The sequence below is a fragment of the Aedes albopictus genome, chromosome 2 (assembly GCF_035046485.1).
Source record: "Aedes albopictus strain Foshan chromosome 2, AalbF5, whole genome shotgun sequence".
Taxonomy (NCBI): Eukaryota; Metazoa; Arthropoda; class Insecta; order Diptera; family Culicidae; genus Aedes; species Aedes albopictus.
In genome coordinates, this window is record NC_085137.1 from 411377940 (window position 1) to 411396433 (window position 18494).

The 18494-nt window shown below is 42.8% G+C and overlaps 3 protein-coding genes across 3 annotated transcripts in view; 1 reads left to right on the forward strand and 2 right to left on the reverse strand.

The window, feature by feature from the left end:
- The window catches only part of LOC115254212 (uncharacterized), a 165056-nt gene that overhangs the window by 93248 nt on the left and 53314 nt on the right, over positions 1–18494 (forward strand). The window lies entirely within an intron of this gene.
- Positions 1–18494, reverse strand: part of LOC134288470 (uncharacterized) — a 90653-nt gene that overhangs the window by 24970 nt on the left and 47189 nt on the right. The window lies entirely within an intron of this gene.
- LOC109417976 (uncharacterized) overlaps positions 1–18494 on the reverse strand; it is a 36954-nt gene that overhangs the window by 14578 nt on the left and 3882 nt on the right. Inside the window, exon 3 of the mRNA XM_029876657.2 lies at positions 12518–12671. Within this exon, the coding sequence (XP_029732517.1) occupies positions 12518–12671 (154 nt within the window). The remainder of the gene's footprint in view (positions 1–12517; positions 12672–18494) is intronic.

Consider the following 18494-nt stretch of genomic DNA (forward strand, 5'->3'; position numbering starts at 1 on the left):
CGCACGCAGCACATTTTCGCACGTATCGCCATCGTTGGGGGGCGTGAGTGCCTGCCTGCCTGGTGCGCAGATAATGATGGTGATTGATGCACGGTGATGTGCGACGATCAGAATTATAGTAGGTATCATCACATCGTACCACGGTCGACTGTGAAGGTTGCCTAATGGATTGCGGATTTCGCTGAGTCGCAAAATTTCTCCCTTTGTATTACAACAGCACATACCGATGATCACCATCATCATCATTATCATATCAGTCTGGGGGGAGGGCATGGATCCGGACGACACCGAGGTGGCACTCAACAACCTAGCGGCTCGTGTGTCCCAGATCTTCACGATGAATATTAATTTCGAAGATTTTAATGAGAATATTTACCGGTTCGTACGACAGGCAAGAGGCGAGCTCGAGACAAACGTGATCCGGGAGTCAGACTAATAAATTTTCACCGCTGTGACATAGTTTCCACCGATGTAATATTTTATGATGTCATTTCGGGTATTATGGTAATGGTGGGGTCGCATGCCGATGGGTCTTGTGAAATCTGCGGATGGTTGAAATGATTTGGTGTGTCTTCAATGAGGGTTTGGAACAGTCATTTCATTTTCTATATAAATTGGTATAATAACTACAATTTTGATTTTTTCTCTGGCCGAGTTCGCAGGGTTTGACTGTATTAAAGTGAAGGTTATTGTAATGTAGTATTCTTTCGTGAATCATATCACCTTTTTAACACTTTAATGCGCATCCAACGGTTCATCACGAACCGGCTGCTGCAGATGGAGTATGGCTGATCATATGTTTTGGCATATTCATCAGACATGCTCGATAAACACGGAGGGACCGCCGGGGCTCAATAGATTTCTATACCCAAGCAATAGTTCTAAGTCGGTTGGATTTGAGAAGGTTTTGATGATCATTGCAAATCCTAGTAGAAATATTATAGGTTTTGTGACAGGTTTTGAAACCTTTTTATAGCCAGTAGACTTGAAAATGCTGTTTGGGCTTTCTTTCCCACATTTTTTGGTTGATTTTGATTAACTACTAAATTTACTATAATTTGAGTAATATCCCTTTCGGGACGAACCAGCACAATCGTGCTGTTTTTCGGCATTGGTTTTACACATTTTTTTCAATTGTTTTTTCCTCCGAATATGTGATGTAAATATTTTTTTTATGATCGAGTTATTACTCTAACTTGTACTTCTGAGCCTCAGCTTTGGTTGGAATTGTTTATGAAAAACGCCACAATAAGTTAAACAAAAAATAAACAATCACCCTAGAAATTGAAATAGTTTTATCTGTCGTAATTTTATAAATATTTGTTTAATTCAGGTATGTAGGGATAAAAATCGATAGAAAAAGAGTAGTTCTGCAAAACGGCGAAGAAAAAGTGACGCTTTGTTGAATAGCACAAGATTTCTGGGTGGTCAAAGTGGGACCAGCACATTTGTGCTGTGCCGTCCCCAAAGCGGTCCAAGTTCCATCGGAAATTGCCTATTCTTAGGCGTTTTATGGCATAGAAGATTGATTTTAATTAATAAATCACTACAAAGTGATAGTTTGTAAAAACTTAGACGTATAATTTCATTTCAAAGAACACGATATCAGCTTGTACGAGTTTTTTAAAGAACTTTGAATACTTGGGTGAATAATATTACTCCATATTATCGAAATCATGAATTAGATTGGAACAGGGATTTACTGTTCTTATTATCTTCTTCGTATTCACTTCTATGATTTGAATACCCTGTCAAGCTGATCTTGTGTTCCTAGAATTGAAATTATACGTCTAAATTTCTACAAACTAATACTTTGCAGTGATTTAATAATTACAATAAATCTGCTGTACCATAAAACGCCTATAAGTAGGCAATTTTTAGCAATTACTTAGAGAACATCGACCTAATTTAACCCTAAAAAGTGCATAGGTGGATAAAGTAGCCGAAGTAAAGAAAGTTTTATTCTAGAGGACGTTAAGTTTATAAGAGAAAATTTGAGATAATCATTCTTTTATGGTCCGTCACGAAAGGGATATACAACTTTTTTTTTTGTTTTTATTAATGTGTATTTTAACTTAGAGCTAATTCTACACTGGATATACAACAATTAAATATATTTAAGTTAGTAATTTTATCAAAACAGATTTGCTTCTTTTAAATATTACAATGATATCCAGTAATATTCTCTAAATCTAGTGAAATCAACCGAATAGTAGGAAGGAAAGTTGCAGCACTTAATAGTGCTGATAGATTCGAAGCTAACGTGCGAACAATGGATTACTGCACGAATTTATACTGGTCCACCTGCTCTCACACATGGTTTGACTTTTGTGCGGTCACGACACCGCTCAAACGCCAAATTATCCTTGGGAGTGGGCGGGCCGGCCCAAGTTCGTGCAGTGGACCATATTTTAACATTTTAACACTTTATCGACGTCAATGCGTTCGACGTGACATTTTGGACAAAAACTGATTGTTTCTAAGCTGAAGGACGTAACTTGTGTATAACTAGGCTGACATTTCTAGGTACGGGGGAGAAAATGACTTGGTTTATCTAGGTAGGACCGATAGAACAAATGAACGGATTGGCTTTGTTTCAATAGTTAAGCTGTTTTCGTATCTCGTATCATTGGAAGCCCATGACATGTTCAAAACTAGTGTCTATCATTGGGGATGGCGCCAGAGCTGTACACGGAGAAATCAAACTACCTAATTTTTGGGTCGATTTTACTCAAAGCTGAGTATATCGAATAAACTAGTTACCCAAAATTAGGTTGTTTTCCCTCTTTCCCTCACCGATGTTGTCAAAAACAAACAGAGATGCATCTACCCAACGGGGGTCCTTGAGCCCAATAAGCCAATTTTGGGTAAATGCAGGTTTACTCAAATTTGGGTTGAATGAGGGGGGGTCTTGGGTTGAATTTACCTACTCTTAAGTAAATGTTTTTGCTGGAGGTGAAGGCAATTTACCTAGTGTGAGTTTAATCGATTTACTCAAATTTGGCTCATTGGGCCGAACTATGGGATTGCGTCAAAAGAACTCAATTTTGGGTAGTTTGGCGGTTCCGTGTAGGTGGCTACCAACATAGGGCACTGCACTGTTTTGAATTTGTTTGGGATTTTGACGTTTCTTGGTCTTGTTGTTTACAAAATTTCTGTAAGAGTGAAAGAGAGGGAGAGCATTTCATGCAGTGCCCTATAGGTGTTATCGCAGTAACGGTTGTTGTCTTCAATTGGTATTGTCGTCGCGGTTGAAACCCGAAGTTTCCCCACACGCGACAATCGATTTTTCTCCAAATCCATACGTGAAACCCAACGTCGGACGTAGTGTGCTGGACAGCGGATCTGGCCCTCTATCCAGCGCACTTTGCCCGACGTACGTCCGACGCTCGGTTTAGGAGAAAAATCGATTTTCGCGTGTCAAAAATTCCGATTTTCAACTGCACGAACAATATTTGACCGTAATATTTCTTGGAGATAGCATAGGCACAGTTGTCAACATAGACAGCATTTTGTGTTATGTTATTTCCAAGAAGTAATAGGTTAAGATTTATTCTGATAGCTTCATAGACTTCACTTGACTGAGGGTTGACATCATACGCGCCAACTTGTGACGTAGTTGGGGGGGGGGCGAGGCCTCTCAAAATCAACCAAATTCGTAGAATTTCGACGCAGTTCATCTAGTTTAGGCCTATTTACGTGAAAACTAGTGCATTGAGCTAAAAAAAGTTGAATTTTGTCCAATTTTGGAGAGCTTCGCCCCCCCCCCCCCCAACTACGTCACAAGTTGGCGCCTATGGTTGACATGACTAATACATCTATGGGAGGGAAAATGCAAAATTTTGATTAAAACTACTAAGGCACAATGTAAAAACTAGTGTTAAATTGGGCAACATAGCCTATTCCGTCTGGCACGGTAAAGGCTGGGTATGCTGCGCAATTCAGATCCCATTGTGATCCACTAGCCTCTGCCCAGCAACTCCTATCCCTACCTCCACGCGGTACCGGCCGGAAACTATGAGCAACCTTAGGGAAGATCGGGTAACCAACCCCGGTGGGAACTTTGGTCCTTGGCTGACAGGGAAGGGGGGGTTTGCTTCGGCAAACCTGAGCGTCTGTTCTCCAGGAGGAGCGGCTCACAACAGCGTCTGATCCCCATGTTAGGGGCGGCTGATCTACGTCCGAGTGCCAGGGAAGGACTCTAAGCTCAACTGTACACTATGGTCCTCCGGAAAGTAGGGGGTTGGTGTCAGGCCCTACGAGCCAGCCGTAAAAAACCATTGTAACGGAAAATCAGCAACAGAATAATACGAACCGAGACCAACGGCAACGACCCCAGCGAACAAAAATGACTTGCGATTGGAAACTCGGTACGTGGAACTGCCGATCTCTCAACTTCATTGGGAGCACCCGCATACTCGCCGATCTACTGAAGGACCGCGGGTTCGGCATCGTAGCGCTGCAGGAGGTGTGTTGGACAGGATCCATGGTGCGAACGTTTAGAGGTAACCATACCATCTACCAGAGCTGCGGCAACACACGCGAGCTGGGAACAGCTTTCATCGTGATGGGTTATATGCAGAGGCGCGTGATCGGTTGGTGGCCGATCGACGAAAGAATGTGCAGGTTGAGGATCAAAGGCCGATTCTTCAACTTTAGCATAATAAACGTGCACAGCCCACACTCCGGAAGTACTGATGATGACAAGGACGCATTTTACGCGCAGCTCGAACGCGAGTACGACCGCTGCCCAAGCCACGACGTCAAGATCATCATAGGAGATTTGAACGCTCAGGTAGGCCAGGAGGAGGAATTCAGACCGACGATTGGTAAGTTTAGCGCCCATCAGCAAACGAACGAAAACGGCCTACGACTCATTGATTTCACCGCCTCCAAAAATATGGCCATACGTAGCACCTTTTTCCAACACAGCCTCCCTTATCGTTACACCTGGAGATCACCACAGCAGACGGAATCTCAAATCGACCACGTTCTGATTGACGGACGGCACTTCTCCGACATTATCGACGTCAGGACCTATCGTGGCGCCAACATCGATTCCGACCACTATCTGGTGATGGTCAAACTGCGCCCAAAACTCTCCGTCATCAACAATGTACGGTACCGGCGACCGCCACGGTACAACCTAGAGCGACTGAAGCAACCGGATGTCGCCTCAGCATACGCGCAGAATCTCGAAGCCGCGTTGCCAGACGAGGGCGAGCTCGATGAGGCCCCTCTAGAGGACTGCTGGAGTACAGTGAAAGCAGCCATCAACGACGCAGCCGAGAGCACCATCGGGTACGTGGAACGGAATCGACGGAACGAATGGTTCGACGAAGAGTGCAGAACGGTTCTGGAGGAGAAGAACGCAGCGAGGGCGGTAATGCTGCAGCAAGGGACTCGACAGAACGTGGAACGTTACAAACAGAAGCGGAAACAGCAGACCCGCCTCTTTCGGGAGAAAAAGCGCCGCCTGGAAGAAGCGGAGTGTGAAGAAATGGAACTGCTGTGCCGTTCCCAAGAAACACGGAAGTTCTATCAGAAGCTCAACGCATCCCGCAACGGCTTCGTGCCGCGAGCCGAAATATGCAGGGATAAAGACGGAGGCCTCTTGACGGACGGACGTGAGGTGATCGAAAGGTGGAAGCAGCACTTCGATCAGCACCTGAACGGCGTGGAGAACGTAGGCACGGGAGCCCACGGCAACGGAAGGAACGACGACGCCAGTGCAGCGGAGGACGGAAATGAACCAACTCCCACGCTGAGGGAAGTTAAGGATGCCATTCACCAGCTCAAAACCAACAAAGCAGCTGGTAAGGATGGTATCGCAGCTGAACTCATCAAGATGGGCCCAGAAAAGTTGGCCGCCTGTCTGCATCGGCTAATAGTCAGGATCTGGGAAACCGAACAGCTACCGGAGGAGTGGAAGGAAGGGGTAATCTGCCCCATTCACAAGAAAGGCGACCATTTGGAATGTGAGAACTTCAGGGCGATCACTATTTTGAATGCTGCCTACAAAGTTCTATCCCAGATCATCTCCCGCCGTCTGTCACCTAGAACAAATGAGTTCGTGGGAAGTTATCAAGCCGGCTTCATCGACGGCCGGTCGACAACGGACCAGATCTTTACCGTACGGCAAATCCTCCAGAAATGCCGTGAATACCAGGTCCCAACGCACCACCTGTTCATCGACTTCAAAGCGGCATACGATAGTATCGACCGCGCAGAGCTATGGAGAAGCATGGACGAAAACGGCTTTCCTGGGAAGCTGACTAGACTGATTAAAGCAACGATGGACGGTGTGCAAAACTGCGTAAGAGTTTCGGGTGAACTATCCAGTTCATTCGTATCTCGCCGGGGACTGCGACAAGGTGACGGACTCTCATGTCTACTCTTCAACATCGCGCTGGAAGGTGTGATGCGACGAGCCGGGCTCAACAGCCGGGGAACGATTTTCACAAAATCAGGTCAATTTGTGTGCTTTGCGGACGACATGGACATTATCGCTAGAACATTTGGAACGGTGGCAGAACTGAACACCCGCCTGAAACGCGAAGCAGCAAAGGTCGGACTGGTGGTGAATGCTTCAAAAACAAAGTACATGCTGGTAGGCGGAACCGAACACGACCGGATCCGTCTGGGTAGTAATGTTACGATAGACGGGGATAGTTTCGAGGTGGTGGAGGAATTCGTCTACCTCGGATCCTTACTGACGGCTGACAACAACGTGAGCCGTGAAATTCGGAGGCGCATCATCAGCGGAAGTCGGGCCTACTACGGGCTCCAGAAGAAACTGCGGTCGAAAAAGATTCACCCACGCACCAAATGCACCATGTACAAAACGCTAATAAGACCGGTGATCCTCTACGGGCACGAGACATGGACCATGCTCGAGGAGGACCTACAAGCACTCGGAGTTTTCGAGCGACGCGTGCTAAGAACGATCTTCGGCGGTGTGCAGGAGAACGGTGTGTGGCGGAGAAGGATGAACCACGAGCTCGCTGCACTTTACGGCGAACCCAGCATCCAGAAGGTGGCCAAAGCCGGAAGGATACGGTGGGCAGGGCATGTTGCAAGAATGCCGGACAACAACCCTGCAAAGCTGGTGTTTGCAACGGATCCGGTTGGCACAAGAAGGCGTGGAGCGCAGAGAGCACGATGGGCGGACCAGGTGGAGCGTGACTTGGCGAGCATTGGGCGCGACCGAGGATGGAGAGCGGCAGCCACAAACCGAGTATTGTGGCGTACTATTGTTGATTATGTCTTGTCTTAATGATGTTGAACAAATAAATGTATGTATGTATGTAGCCTATTCCGTCTAAACATTGGTCTTTGTAGAGATGAAATTTGAATAACGGGTTCAGCCTTGACAAACAAGCTGTCACGCAGCTCCAACTGAAAACCCATAAAAAGAAAAAGAAAATAACTACAATTTTGATTTTTTAAGGAATTTTTGGATCATCTGCTGTTTTTTTTTACTTTCTCGTAGTATTAGAGAAACAGTGTTTGTATTAATTTCACATACTATACCCAGATGCAAACTGCCCAAATCTTTCCGTCATTAATAATGTACGGTACCGGAGACCGCCACGGTACAACTTTGAGCGACCGGATGTCACCTCGAGGTAGCCTTGCCAGACGAGGACGAGCTCGATGTGGCCTCTCTAGAGGACTGCTGAAGAACAGTATGACGCCATCAACGACACGGCCGAGATCACCATCGGGTGCATGGAAAGAAGTCGACGAAACCAATGGTCCGACGAGGAGTGAAGAGCGATTTTGGAGGAGAAGAACGCAGCACGGGCGGTTATGCTACAGCAAGGAACCCGGCAGAACGTGGAACGTTACAAACAGAAGCAGAAACAGCAGACGCGCTTCTTTCGCAGAAAAAGCGCCACCTGGAAGAAGCGGAGTGCAACGAAATGGAACTGCTGTGCCGTTCCCAAGAAACACGGAAGTTCTACTAGAAGCTCAACGCATCCCGCAACGGCTTCGTGCCGCGAGCCGAAATGTGCAGGGCTTGATGGACGGACGTGCGGTGACGAAAGGTGGAAGCAGCACTTCGATCACCACCTGAATGGCGTGAAGAACGTATAGGCACGGAAGACCACGGCATCGGAGGAAACGACGACGTCAGTGTAGCGGAGCACGAAAATGAGCCAATTCCATCGCTGAGGGAAGTTGAAAATGCCATTCACCAGCTCAAAACCAACAAAGCAGCTGGTAAGGATCGTATCGCAGCTGAACTCATCAAGATGAGCCCAGAAATGTTGGCTACCTGTCTGCACTGTTTGATAGTCAGGATCTGGGAAACCAAACAACTACCGACGGAATGGAAGGAAACTGATTCAAGCAACGATGGACGGTTTGCAAAACTGCGTAAGGGTTTCGGGTGAACTATCCAGTTTATTTGAATCTCGCCGGGGACTGCGACAAGGTGATGGACTATCATGCCTACTCTTCAACATCGCTCTGGAAGCTGTAATGCGATGAGCCGGGGAAAGGTTTTCACAAAATCCGGTCAATTTGTGTGCTTTGCGGACGACATGGACATTATCGCCAGAACATTTGAAACGGTGGCAGACCGCCTGAAACGCGAAGCAGCAAAGGTTGAACTTGTGATGAATGTCTCAAATACAAAGTACATGCTGGTAGGCGGAACCGAACACGACCGGATCCGTCTGGGTAGTAATGTTCCGATAGACGGGGATACCTTCGAGGTGGTGAAGGAATTCGTCTATCTCGGATCCTTACTGACGACTGACAACAACGCGAATCGTGGAATTCAAATCATCAGCGAATGTCGGGTCTACTACCGGCACCAGAAGATGCTGCGGTCTAAAAAACTTCACCACGCGCACGCACCATGTACAAAACGCTAATAAGACCGGTGGTTCTCTACGGACACGAGACATGGACCATGCTCGAGGAGGACCTGCAAGCGCTCGGAGTTTTTGAGCGACACGTGCTAAGGACGATCCTCGGCGCACGGTGTGCAGGGAAACGGTGTGTGGGACGATTACTTGGACAGCTTCGACACCCTCCAGGAAGCATCTCGATCAACGAAGTGAAGCTTGTGCATTCCAAGGGTGGTTTATATACATTGTGGCACTTGTTATCCAACAACGAAGCAAAAGTTCTGGAGGCAATCGGAGAAGGTTCGGAATGCGTTCCAAAAAGCTTGGAGATGGAGCGTGGAAAGAAGTCGGAATAAGTGCTGGGCATGTAGTGGATTCCTCACGAAGATGTGTTTGTGTACGCTTTAGGCTTGAGAGAGAACCTGTAGAACATACAGGGGATAGACAAAATGATCGGGATAGGCAAAATTTTCACTTTTCAAAAAGTGTTCAACTAGCTGTAACTTTTCGAAAAGTGCATCAAATATTCTCAAATTTTTACTGTAAGTTCATCAACTAGATGTGTATTAGTGGTCCAAAATTAGAAGAGATCGGGCCATTCTCCGAGAAGTTATAAAGTTTCTAGAAAAAGGTAAAATTATCCGATAGCCAACTTTGAGCTGTTATATCTCTGGATTCAATGAACCGATTGAAATGAAATTTTGACCATTTATGACCTATATAATGAGCTATGAAAAACCATTGACTTAACTTAATATTTTTAACACGGAAGAAAATTATAATGATTAGATTATTTTTCTAATAAAACGTCAAATTTTCCAAAATATCAACATCGTTTCAAAATTCAAGATGCAAATTATAGTTCATTTAATTTCCCTCTAATTGACTTATATATAAACGTGTTTTGAAGGAAAGTAACCACATAGCCACCAATAAATTGAAAAAGTTATAGAATGCATATTAAAATTGGACCAATTTATTAAAAAATCGTGAAAAAATTTAAATCGCTATAATTTTGTTTCTTGTTACAAATTTCAAGTTAAGTCAAATGTTTTCCAGAGTTCATTATATAAGTCATAAATGGTCAAAATTTCATTTCAATCGGTTCATTGAATCCGGAGATATAACAGCTCAAAGTTGGCTATCGAATAATTTTACCTTTTTCAAGAATATTTATAACTTCGTGGAGAATTGCCCGATCTTTTTCAAATTTGAACCACTGATGCACAACTAGTTGATGCACTCAGAGTAAAAATTTGAAAATATTTGATGCACTTTTCGAAAAGTTGCAGCTAGTTGAACATTTTTTGAAAAGAGAAAATTTAGCTTGTCCCGATCATTTTGTCTATCCCCTGTACTCGTCAAAAACCACATTCCCACCAAACGTCAAGAGTGGTTCGACCCCCTCGGGTTCATCTCGTTTTTCCTTGTGCACTGTAAAATCTTGCTGCAAGATGTGAGGGCGAATGGTACGGAGTGGGATCAACAGATACCGGACGACATCACAGGCCGGCGCCAGCGATGGTCGAGCCTCTTCATCCAACTGGTTCAAATCTGCATTCGCCGGTGATATTTTTCAACGCCTTTTGCGCCAAATCTTGACAGCCTTTGACTTCCCCTCCGTTGCGTATTTCCGGTTGGAGACAGAAAGCGGAGTTCCCGTGGCCCTTGTCGGTGCGAAGACCACAGTAGCTCCCTTGAAACAATCTCGATTCCTAGACTCGAATTGAAGGCGGCTATATCTTAGGAGTACGTTGCCTGCTGGAGATCATCCCGGAGCGTCAAATGAAGGGAAAAATATTTATTAGCGTGACTAGTGTTGTACTAGAGATCGAATATACCTCTGCCTTTTCACAGTTGTAATTGGAAGGGACTGTGGCATCATTATTGGATAACGCTCGGATGCCATTCGTGTAAATATTGCCACGATTACCCGTAGAGCAGTTTGAATTCTGGATTTAGATATATACACATATCTGCGACTAAATTAGCACACATTCCTTACACATTGCGATTACCCAATAAAGTTCAAATTGATGACATTGCCTCACATAACACACCCGAATGGAGGCGACGGACGCCGGATGAATTTCAATTTCACCCAAATGGAAGGGTAGGTCGCGTATTGGTCCTACATAATCGTCGAAACTAAAACGACGAAATTTTTCAATCTCGCTTACATAACATAAAATTTATGATTATGCAGGGCGTGTCCCGAATGCCAAATAGTGTGGTATACTGCGTTGTCATAAACGATCCCCGGGTCACTTGTTGGTATAATACCGCACGCACGCAGCCCGATATCTTCTCTCGTAGGTAGGTACTTACACACTTTCCATTGTTGGTGCTGGGGCGGCGGCGTGAGTCTCATTTTCGGAGGGTTTTTGCACTCACAACGGCCGCGCGCAGATAATTGGGTTTTTAAATTATGAAAAATGTATTGATTTTTTGGTTTCATACGAAAAAGCACCTTTTTCTGAGTGACTATGATTTTTTTCAGATTTTTGGAACTTTGTTTTGGTACCTAAAATCAATTTCAAAGAGATTATTTGAAATCACCTTGTGACAGCTGGGCAACTGTTTGACAGCTCCGCCCAGTACAAAGTGCGACGAGGGGTGATTCGACAAACCGCTCCCATACAAACTTCAAATTGATTTTTAAATAGGTTCCCGGACTCCAAAATTTATGAAAATTTGGATTTCGGCTCAGTTTGACATGCAGATTCAGAATATCGAATTATCTCAACACCGTTAAAGAAGCCAATTTATGCGTAGCCAGCCACTAGACGACACTTATGTGTAGTAAACGCACTGGCTGGCAGGCACATGATGGGGCCGGCCGGCAAACTCTCGGTGATAACTTCTTATGTTTTGCGTACCTACCTACCTAGGAGAAAGCGTCCTCTTGTGGTCTTTCCGAGATCATGCGTGTGGTCTGAGAGGAACCCCTCAACAACGGCGCAGAAACCGGTTGAAGTGGAGGTTTTTGCCAATAAGGCGTGACCATCAGGGGATGATTCATGGAGTTTTACATCGGAGCAGATCGGGCTGTTGTTCCTTCCTTGCGTAAGCGAATATTAATCAACTTGCGCAAGGATGTTGTCCGGGGAATATGCGGTTATGAAGGCGGTGGGAAATTTTCCCTCGATTACATGCCAAATCACCTTGGGCCGATGCTAATGAGGCACCAAAATCAAATTACGCTGAAGATACTAAGGTGGAAGTGCGAGGTTTCAAGCATGATGATGTTATCGTGGTCGTAAAAGGTATTTTAGAGGAGCAAAAGCTTTTGCCATTAGTTGTTTCCGCTTCTGGGTATGTGCTCGCGTTGCGTCGACAGAGTTTGGCCTTTGACAATCTGGTTTTTATTAACAATATGATATACTGCAAATGACTTGCTTTTTATAACTCATAAGTTGAGTGCATTTACACAATATCTGTGAAAACTGCACAATCGTCGGCTATTTTGTCCTCCACGTCGACCTGGGTATTTAGGCACACATGCTGTATATTGATTAATAATGAGACGCATACCCTCGCAATATTGATCGGTCATTTACGGATCAGCAACTACCTATTAATTGTTCAGTCATCTACGCTGATGCTCTCACCCCCAAACCATGTCAATTCACACACTGAGTGCCAAGCAAACTCACCTTGCCGTCGACGATCCTCTGCTTGATCCATTCATTTTCCGGGCTGGTTTCGACGGAGACACTGTCCATGCACCGCTGACGGCAGAAATTCCTTGCGTCCAGCCAGTCCTTTTCCGCACCCTGTAGGGTTGGGTCGCGCCACGAGAAGAAGTATCTGCGATTTAAAATGGGGAAACAAAATGTGACATTGAGTGATCGGTACGAAAAGCGAAGATTTGCATTATTGGATTTACGGTTTCCCGTGTGCGACACACGATCTACAATAGATGGCATTATTGCAATGCTTCAGGAGAAAGCTCTATTGGTGTGACGGGATATCCATTCAATAACGCAATAATGAACTATGTATTGTGGGAGTTATGACATGCTATTATGAGTGAAATTTACTGGCCTTGAACCTGTAGTTTATTTCATAATCTCCGATTGATTATTGATTCCATGCTACAGCTTACCACATGGTAAGCTCAGGACACTGCACTGGTATAGCTGTGTGTGACTAAACATGACATTTAATGTATGACAACTCAAGTACCATTTTCATGACCAATTAGTCCAGCAGAGGTTTCGAGAAGCTTAAAAACTACTACCTTTCATTTTGGTTTTTATGACGGTTCTAAGAGCGTCTTCTAGTCTATTGGGTGCGATTGGGTCAAAACGGAGGAACATAAAAGTTGAAATACCTACATATCTAATCAAATATCGTAAATTATTATTGAAAACTTTATATTATTAAAAAAAACATATAATGTGGCACTTTCCCGTTAAACTGTCATTACAATATAGTAGAGTATGCCTACCAAATAAAAAAATATTCTGGCTTCAGTTGCAATTGATATCTTACAAACAATCTTTGAGTAGGACAAACAGGTATGATATGCCCTCCTTAAGCAGAAATTGCAATATCTCTGAAGCTAGCGACATGTTACATATTTTGTGCACTGCGTTCTTAATCAATGCACAAATCGTTGTTCTTAAAGTTAATGAAGTGTTGCATGCGAAGTAAAGGGTGAGTCGATAATTATTGTGCCATTTTCAAACTAACGCAACTTTCTTCCTACTTCACTAAAATCAACCAAATTTAGCACAGTTTCTTCTTATAATCTATTGTTTACATATAATGAATTGAGCAGTTATCAGTGAGATTCCGGTCGATATGGAATAAATTTTGTTAACAGTTCTAAGTTGTACAATCACATGCTAAAATCAAAAATCATGGTATCGCGCCTTGGAACAATTAATGATTATACATTATCGGATCATCTTAATGTTCGTCAATAGGTTTCAGGAACGGTTGTCAGTGAAACATAAGCTTGGAGCTGGGTGAAAACCAGGCACGATGCGCATAAGAAACCTGAGAGCTTTAATAATTTGTTTCAAGTGGAGCCTGAACATGTCTCCATGGAGGGCGTTAATTGAAAATGTCTTAAATTTCATTGAAACGCATCCTAAATTTGAATCTATACCAAAAAGTTGATATACATACATATACTAAACTACTGTAAAAATTTGGTTTCATTTCGTAGACAATTTGCGAATCAGTTGAAGGTAGGGTGGCACAATAATTGGGTTGTTTAGTGAATAAAATATTGCTATTTTCTATAGCCTAATCGAAAGAGCTCATTTTTCTGAGCATATCGTGATTTTATTAGATTCCAATACCTTTGTTTTGATGGCCAAATAAACAAAACAGTTTTCATTTTTGTGGATAGAATGACAGTTCAATCGATAAAGTGACAGTTCGACCCGAACAAAAAAATTTCCCCATACAAACTTTAAATGCATTTTAAAAATAGTTCCCGGACTCCAAAAATTATAAAATTTTGGATTTCTACTAATTTTTGGGCGGAGAATCCGATTATGAAATTATCCGGATACCCCTAAAGAACCCAATTAACGACTCACCCTTTATGCCTTTGGCATATAAAAATGAGTTTGAATTCCCTTTGAGGCAACACAACTCACGAACGGATAAACCGATCAGCATGACTCTGCCACGGTTCGATTCGTATTCATGGTGGCTGTGTTTATAAGTTGCGGTCTCCACTCTCCAGTTGGCTATGGATCGCCAATCCAGAGATGGCGGGTTCGATTTCCGTTCCAGTCGGAACAATTTTCTCGACTACCTGGGTATAATGTACAGGGTGCGGCAATAAAAAATGCGAAAATTTCAAGGCACTATTACAAGCTAAATATGGGATATATATGACTATTTTTCCATGACAGTGTTATTCTAGCACTGCAAAATAAACATGAATATATTTGATGTTTAACATGTGAAGCCTTAAAAGTGGGTATCAAAAAACTGCGCACCCAATGGTCATAAAACAAAATGGCTAAAACAGTAAAAAAAATAGCTTAATTTCGATGAAAAACCAGACCATACTGATCCAGAGCCATGTAGTTTCACATACTAGATGAAATAAGTGCATATATATGATATTGTAGAGATTTTTTTTTGTTTTATCAGATATGAAATTTAGCGACCCGTGTACTTTTCTGTGGTTTAAAAATTTTAATTGTCTTCAGCTTCAGGCGCCGTCCTGTAAAGGTTACCCAAGTAACCAGGAAGCATTTAAAATAGCATTCCTTCAGCATTATAGTAGCCTTTACGACAAGGCGTTTAATGCTAATTAGCTGTATATGCGCCTATAGTGCTACCTCACAGCAGGTTTTGGCAAAATAACGGGCTGTCTTAGTGCTATCTCTTCAGGAACGTCGTGATGAAATGTCAAAGCGGAACGCCTCATCGGGCAAAAAAAAAAACAAAAACAGATTGACGTCTGCTTCTCGTTCTCTCAGCCTGCTTCCCCGCTTCATCGTCCTTAAAAATATTCCAGCCAGTGCTAGGTGGTACTTTTTTGCTGATTTTTGTAGTGATGTAGGTTTGAACTTATGATCCGGAGATTGATAAAATCATATCTGCTTCTGATGCTGTTGCTCCTGATCCACGATGCTAAAGCTGTTCTGGTGACGTGCGTTGATTTAATCGCCAATATAAAGAATGATTCGATAGCAGCTTCAGATTCAACATTCAAAACTTGTTTTCATTGAGATGTTTCATTGTGGTAGAGCATTACGATCCCTTCTTTTAAATATCTGTGGAATATGATTCTTTCCTCCCTCTTTCAAACAATCCTATGATCCACCTAAGCATCCACCTATTCGGCACACATTTACGCTTTACGCGTTACGCTTCTTTGACATTTCTGGAGCAACATTTGAAAAGGGCCCAAGAGGTCTTGTGTTTTTTTTTTTTCGAAAACGCTCCGTAGTGCATAGCAGCAACCCACCCACGCAAATGAATACCGTTATCCGAAAGATCGATGTTTGCTCTATCTGATAACGATCTTAGTTTTTGTGAATAAGCTGATGGGGGCTCATTAGGGCCCATATAGCCGAGGCGGTAAACGCACGGGTATTCAGCATGACCATGCTGAGGGTGACGGGTTCGATTCCCGGTCGGTCCAGGATCTTTTCGTAAAGGAATTTTCCTTGACTTCCTTGGGCATAGAGTATCTTCGTGCCTGCCACACGATATACGCATGCAAAATGGTCATTGGCAGAGGAAGCTCTCAGTTAATAACTGTGGAAGTACTCATAGAACACTAAGCTGAGAAGCAGGCTTTGTCCCAATGAGGACGTTACGCCAAGAAGAAGAAGAAGAAGAAGGGCTCAGGAGCGACGTGTGAAGTCATTGTTTACCAATGCTTGTATTCCCTTTTCAAATCTGAAGCAACGATTTCATCACGACGTTCCTGAAGGGATAGCACTAAGACAGCCCGTTATTTTGCCAAAACCTGCTGTGAGGTAGCACTATAGGCGCATATACGGCTAATTAGCATTAAACGCCTTGTCGTAAAGGCTAATATAATGCTGAAGGAATGCTATTTTAAATCCTTCCTGGTTACTTGGGTAATCTCGTAACATTTTATGTTTCTATCTGTGGTAGATAATAGGTTTAAGGTTAGAATTGCAAATTGAATAAACTTCTTTAACTTACTGTCACATAATTCTAAGATACTAGTTTAGTTATCTTTTAGGCAATTTAACTGCACTGTAAGCTGTAAGTAGATTACGAATTTTTAAGGCTTTTTATGGCATCATCAGCATCGGCAGCCATGTTGGATATGTGGCTCGAAATTTCAAAGTGATTATTCTCGGCTACTAAAGCGAATAGTCGTATGAAAAAGTATCATCCTATTTGCTCACTCATAGTGATTGCGATGATACTTTTTCTGCTGCGTGGCTGGAAGATTGACAGTTTTTTATCACTTCAAAAACGCGAGGCAAACAATTATTGAAAAGCAAAAAGTCAATGATTCGTATGAGAGCTTGGTGATGCATCATGACACCTTAAGAACTAATTCTATTATTTGCCGCAAACTGCCAACTTATGCTTACATGACTTTACAACACACCAATGATCTTCAATTCAATAGGGAATCGCGCCACTTGGGCGGTGGCTTCTATATTCGTCTGTTTTATACTATAACTCAGTCAAATTTGAACCAATTGACACAACTTTTGGAATGTGGTGAGATAGGTATAGCATTTCAAGTCAATTGGTTCAAAATTGACTGAGTTATAGTGGAAAACAGACGAATATAGAAGCCACCGCCCAAGTGGCGCGATACCCTACATCTCACTAGGATCATTTCACTTTGACACAATAATCAACCACAAACGATCATCACGGGCAGTGTTGCCAGCGCAACACCTTCCAAAGACAATAAATAGTGAATTTCGACATTGGCATTGTATTTAAAAACCCGAGTTTCACTTGTACTGAGTCGTCCAGTAAAGGCTGATTGCTTGTGTACGTTAGTTCAATTTACAGGTATGTTCCGGTTTTGCCAACACGGTCCGCGATTTTCAGATGACAAAAGCGGAATACAGTAAGGACCCGATTTTGTCAGCCCCATTTTGCGACGAACTTTTTGCTCTCATTATCTTATGAGCACATTTTAAGCAATTTATTAGTATTTATCATCAAACTACAGCTGAGATGCAGAACATAGAGGAATAAAAACTTTGAAAAACTGTTTAAGTTTTTAAAGAGAGCAAAATATGTGTTCCGAAAAGGGGCTGACAAAATCGGGTCACTTATGTAGTGATAAAATGGAATAATTTTCTTCAACAACACATTTTATAACATTTAAAATGAACTGTAAGTTTTACCATAAAACACGTTCCCAAAGCAAAATTATGCAGTTAACTTTAGAATTCGATTGTTCACTAAGGTCTTTAGGCACATCTTGATTGAACTTTTTTTTCTCAATTTTTTTAACTGACGCCTAACAGAAATGTTCGTTCCATTTTTGTGACTCTACATTTTTGACCATACTTTTGGGATTTCGAGAAATTTAAATTCATATAACTGTGTATTTCATTTCAACGCAAGAGTAGGTACATATATTTTAAGTCCAGTACCCGGATAAACGCTTACAACAACGACACACTTCCTGGAATGTTCAATCCCTTGAGACGTGATTTCGATATCTCAACATAGAAGGATATCGTTCTTTCCTTCCGGAAGGCATTCCTTCACGAGTGTATTCTATGATTCCTCCAAATATTGCTAAACAGATCCCTATAAAAGTTTCTTCGGGATACGTTTAGGGATCTCGAGGATTCCACTAGGACTTGGAATTCATAAAAAAAATCGTTCTGGGTTTTAACCAAGACACCCTCCTGAAATCGGGTTTTAAATTTAGAAAAAAATATCGATTATACGAGAGAGCACCTTTTTCTGAGCAACTATTTTTTTCAGATTTTTAGAACTTTATTTTGATACCTACAACCAATTTCAAAACAGATTTTTCAATATCACCTTTTGACAGCGGGGAATTCGCTTCTAGTATTCCTCCAAAACTTTTCCCAGAAATCCTTCAGGAGTTCCTTCTGTTCCTTCTAAAAGGTGGTACGGACAAAATTTGGTCATACAATGTTTTTCATAACGTCAGACTGCGTACACTAA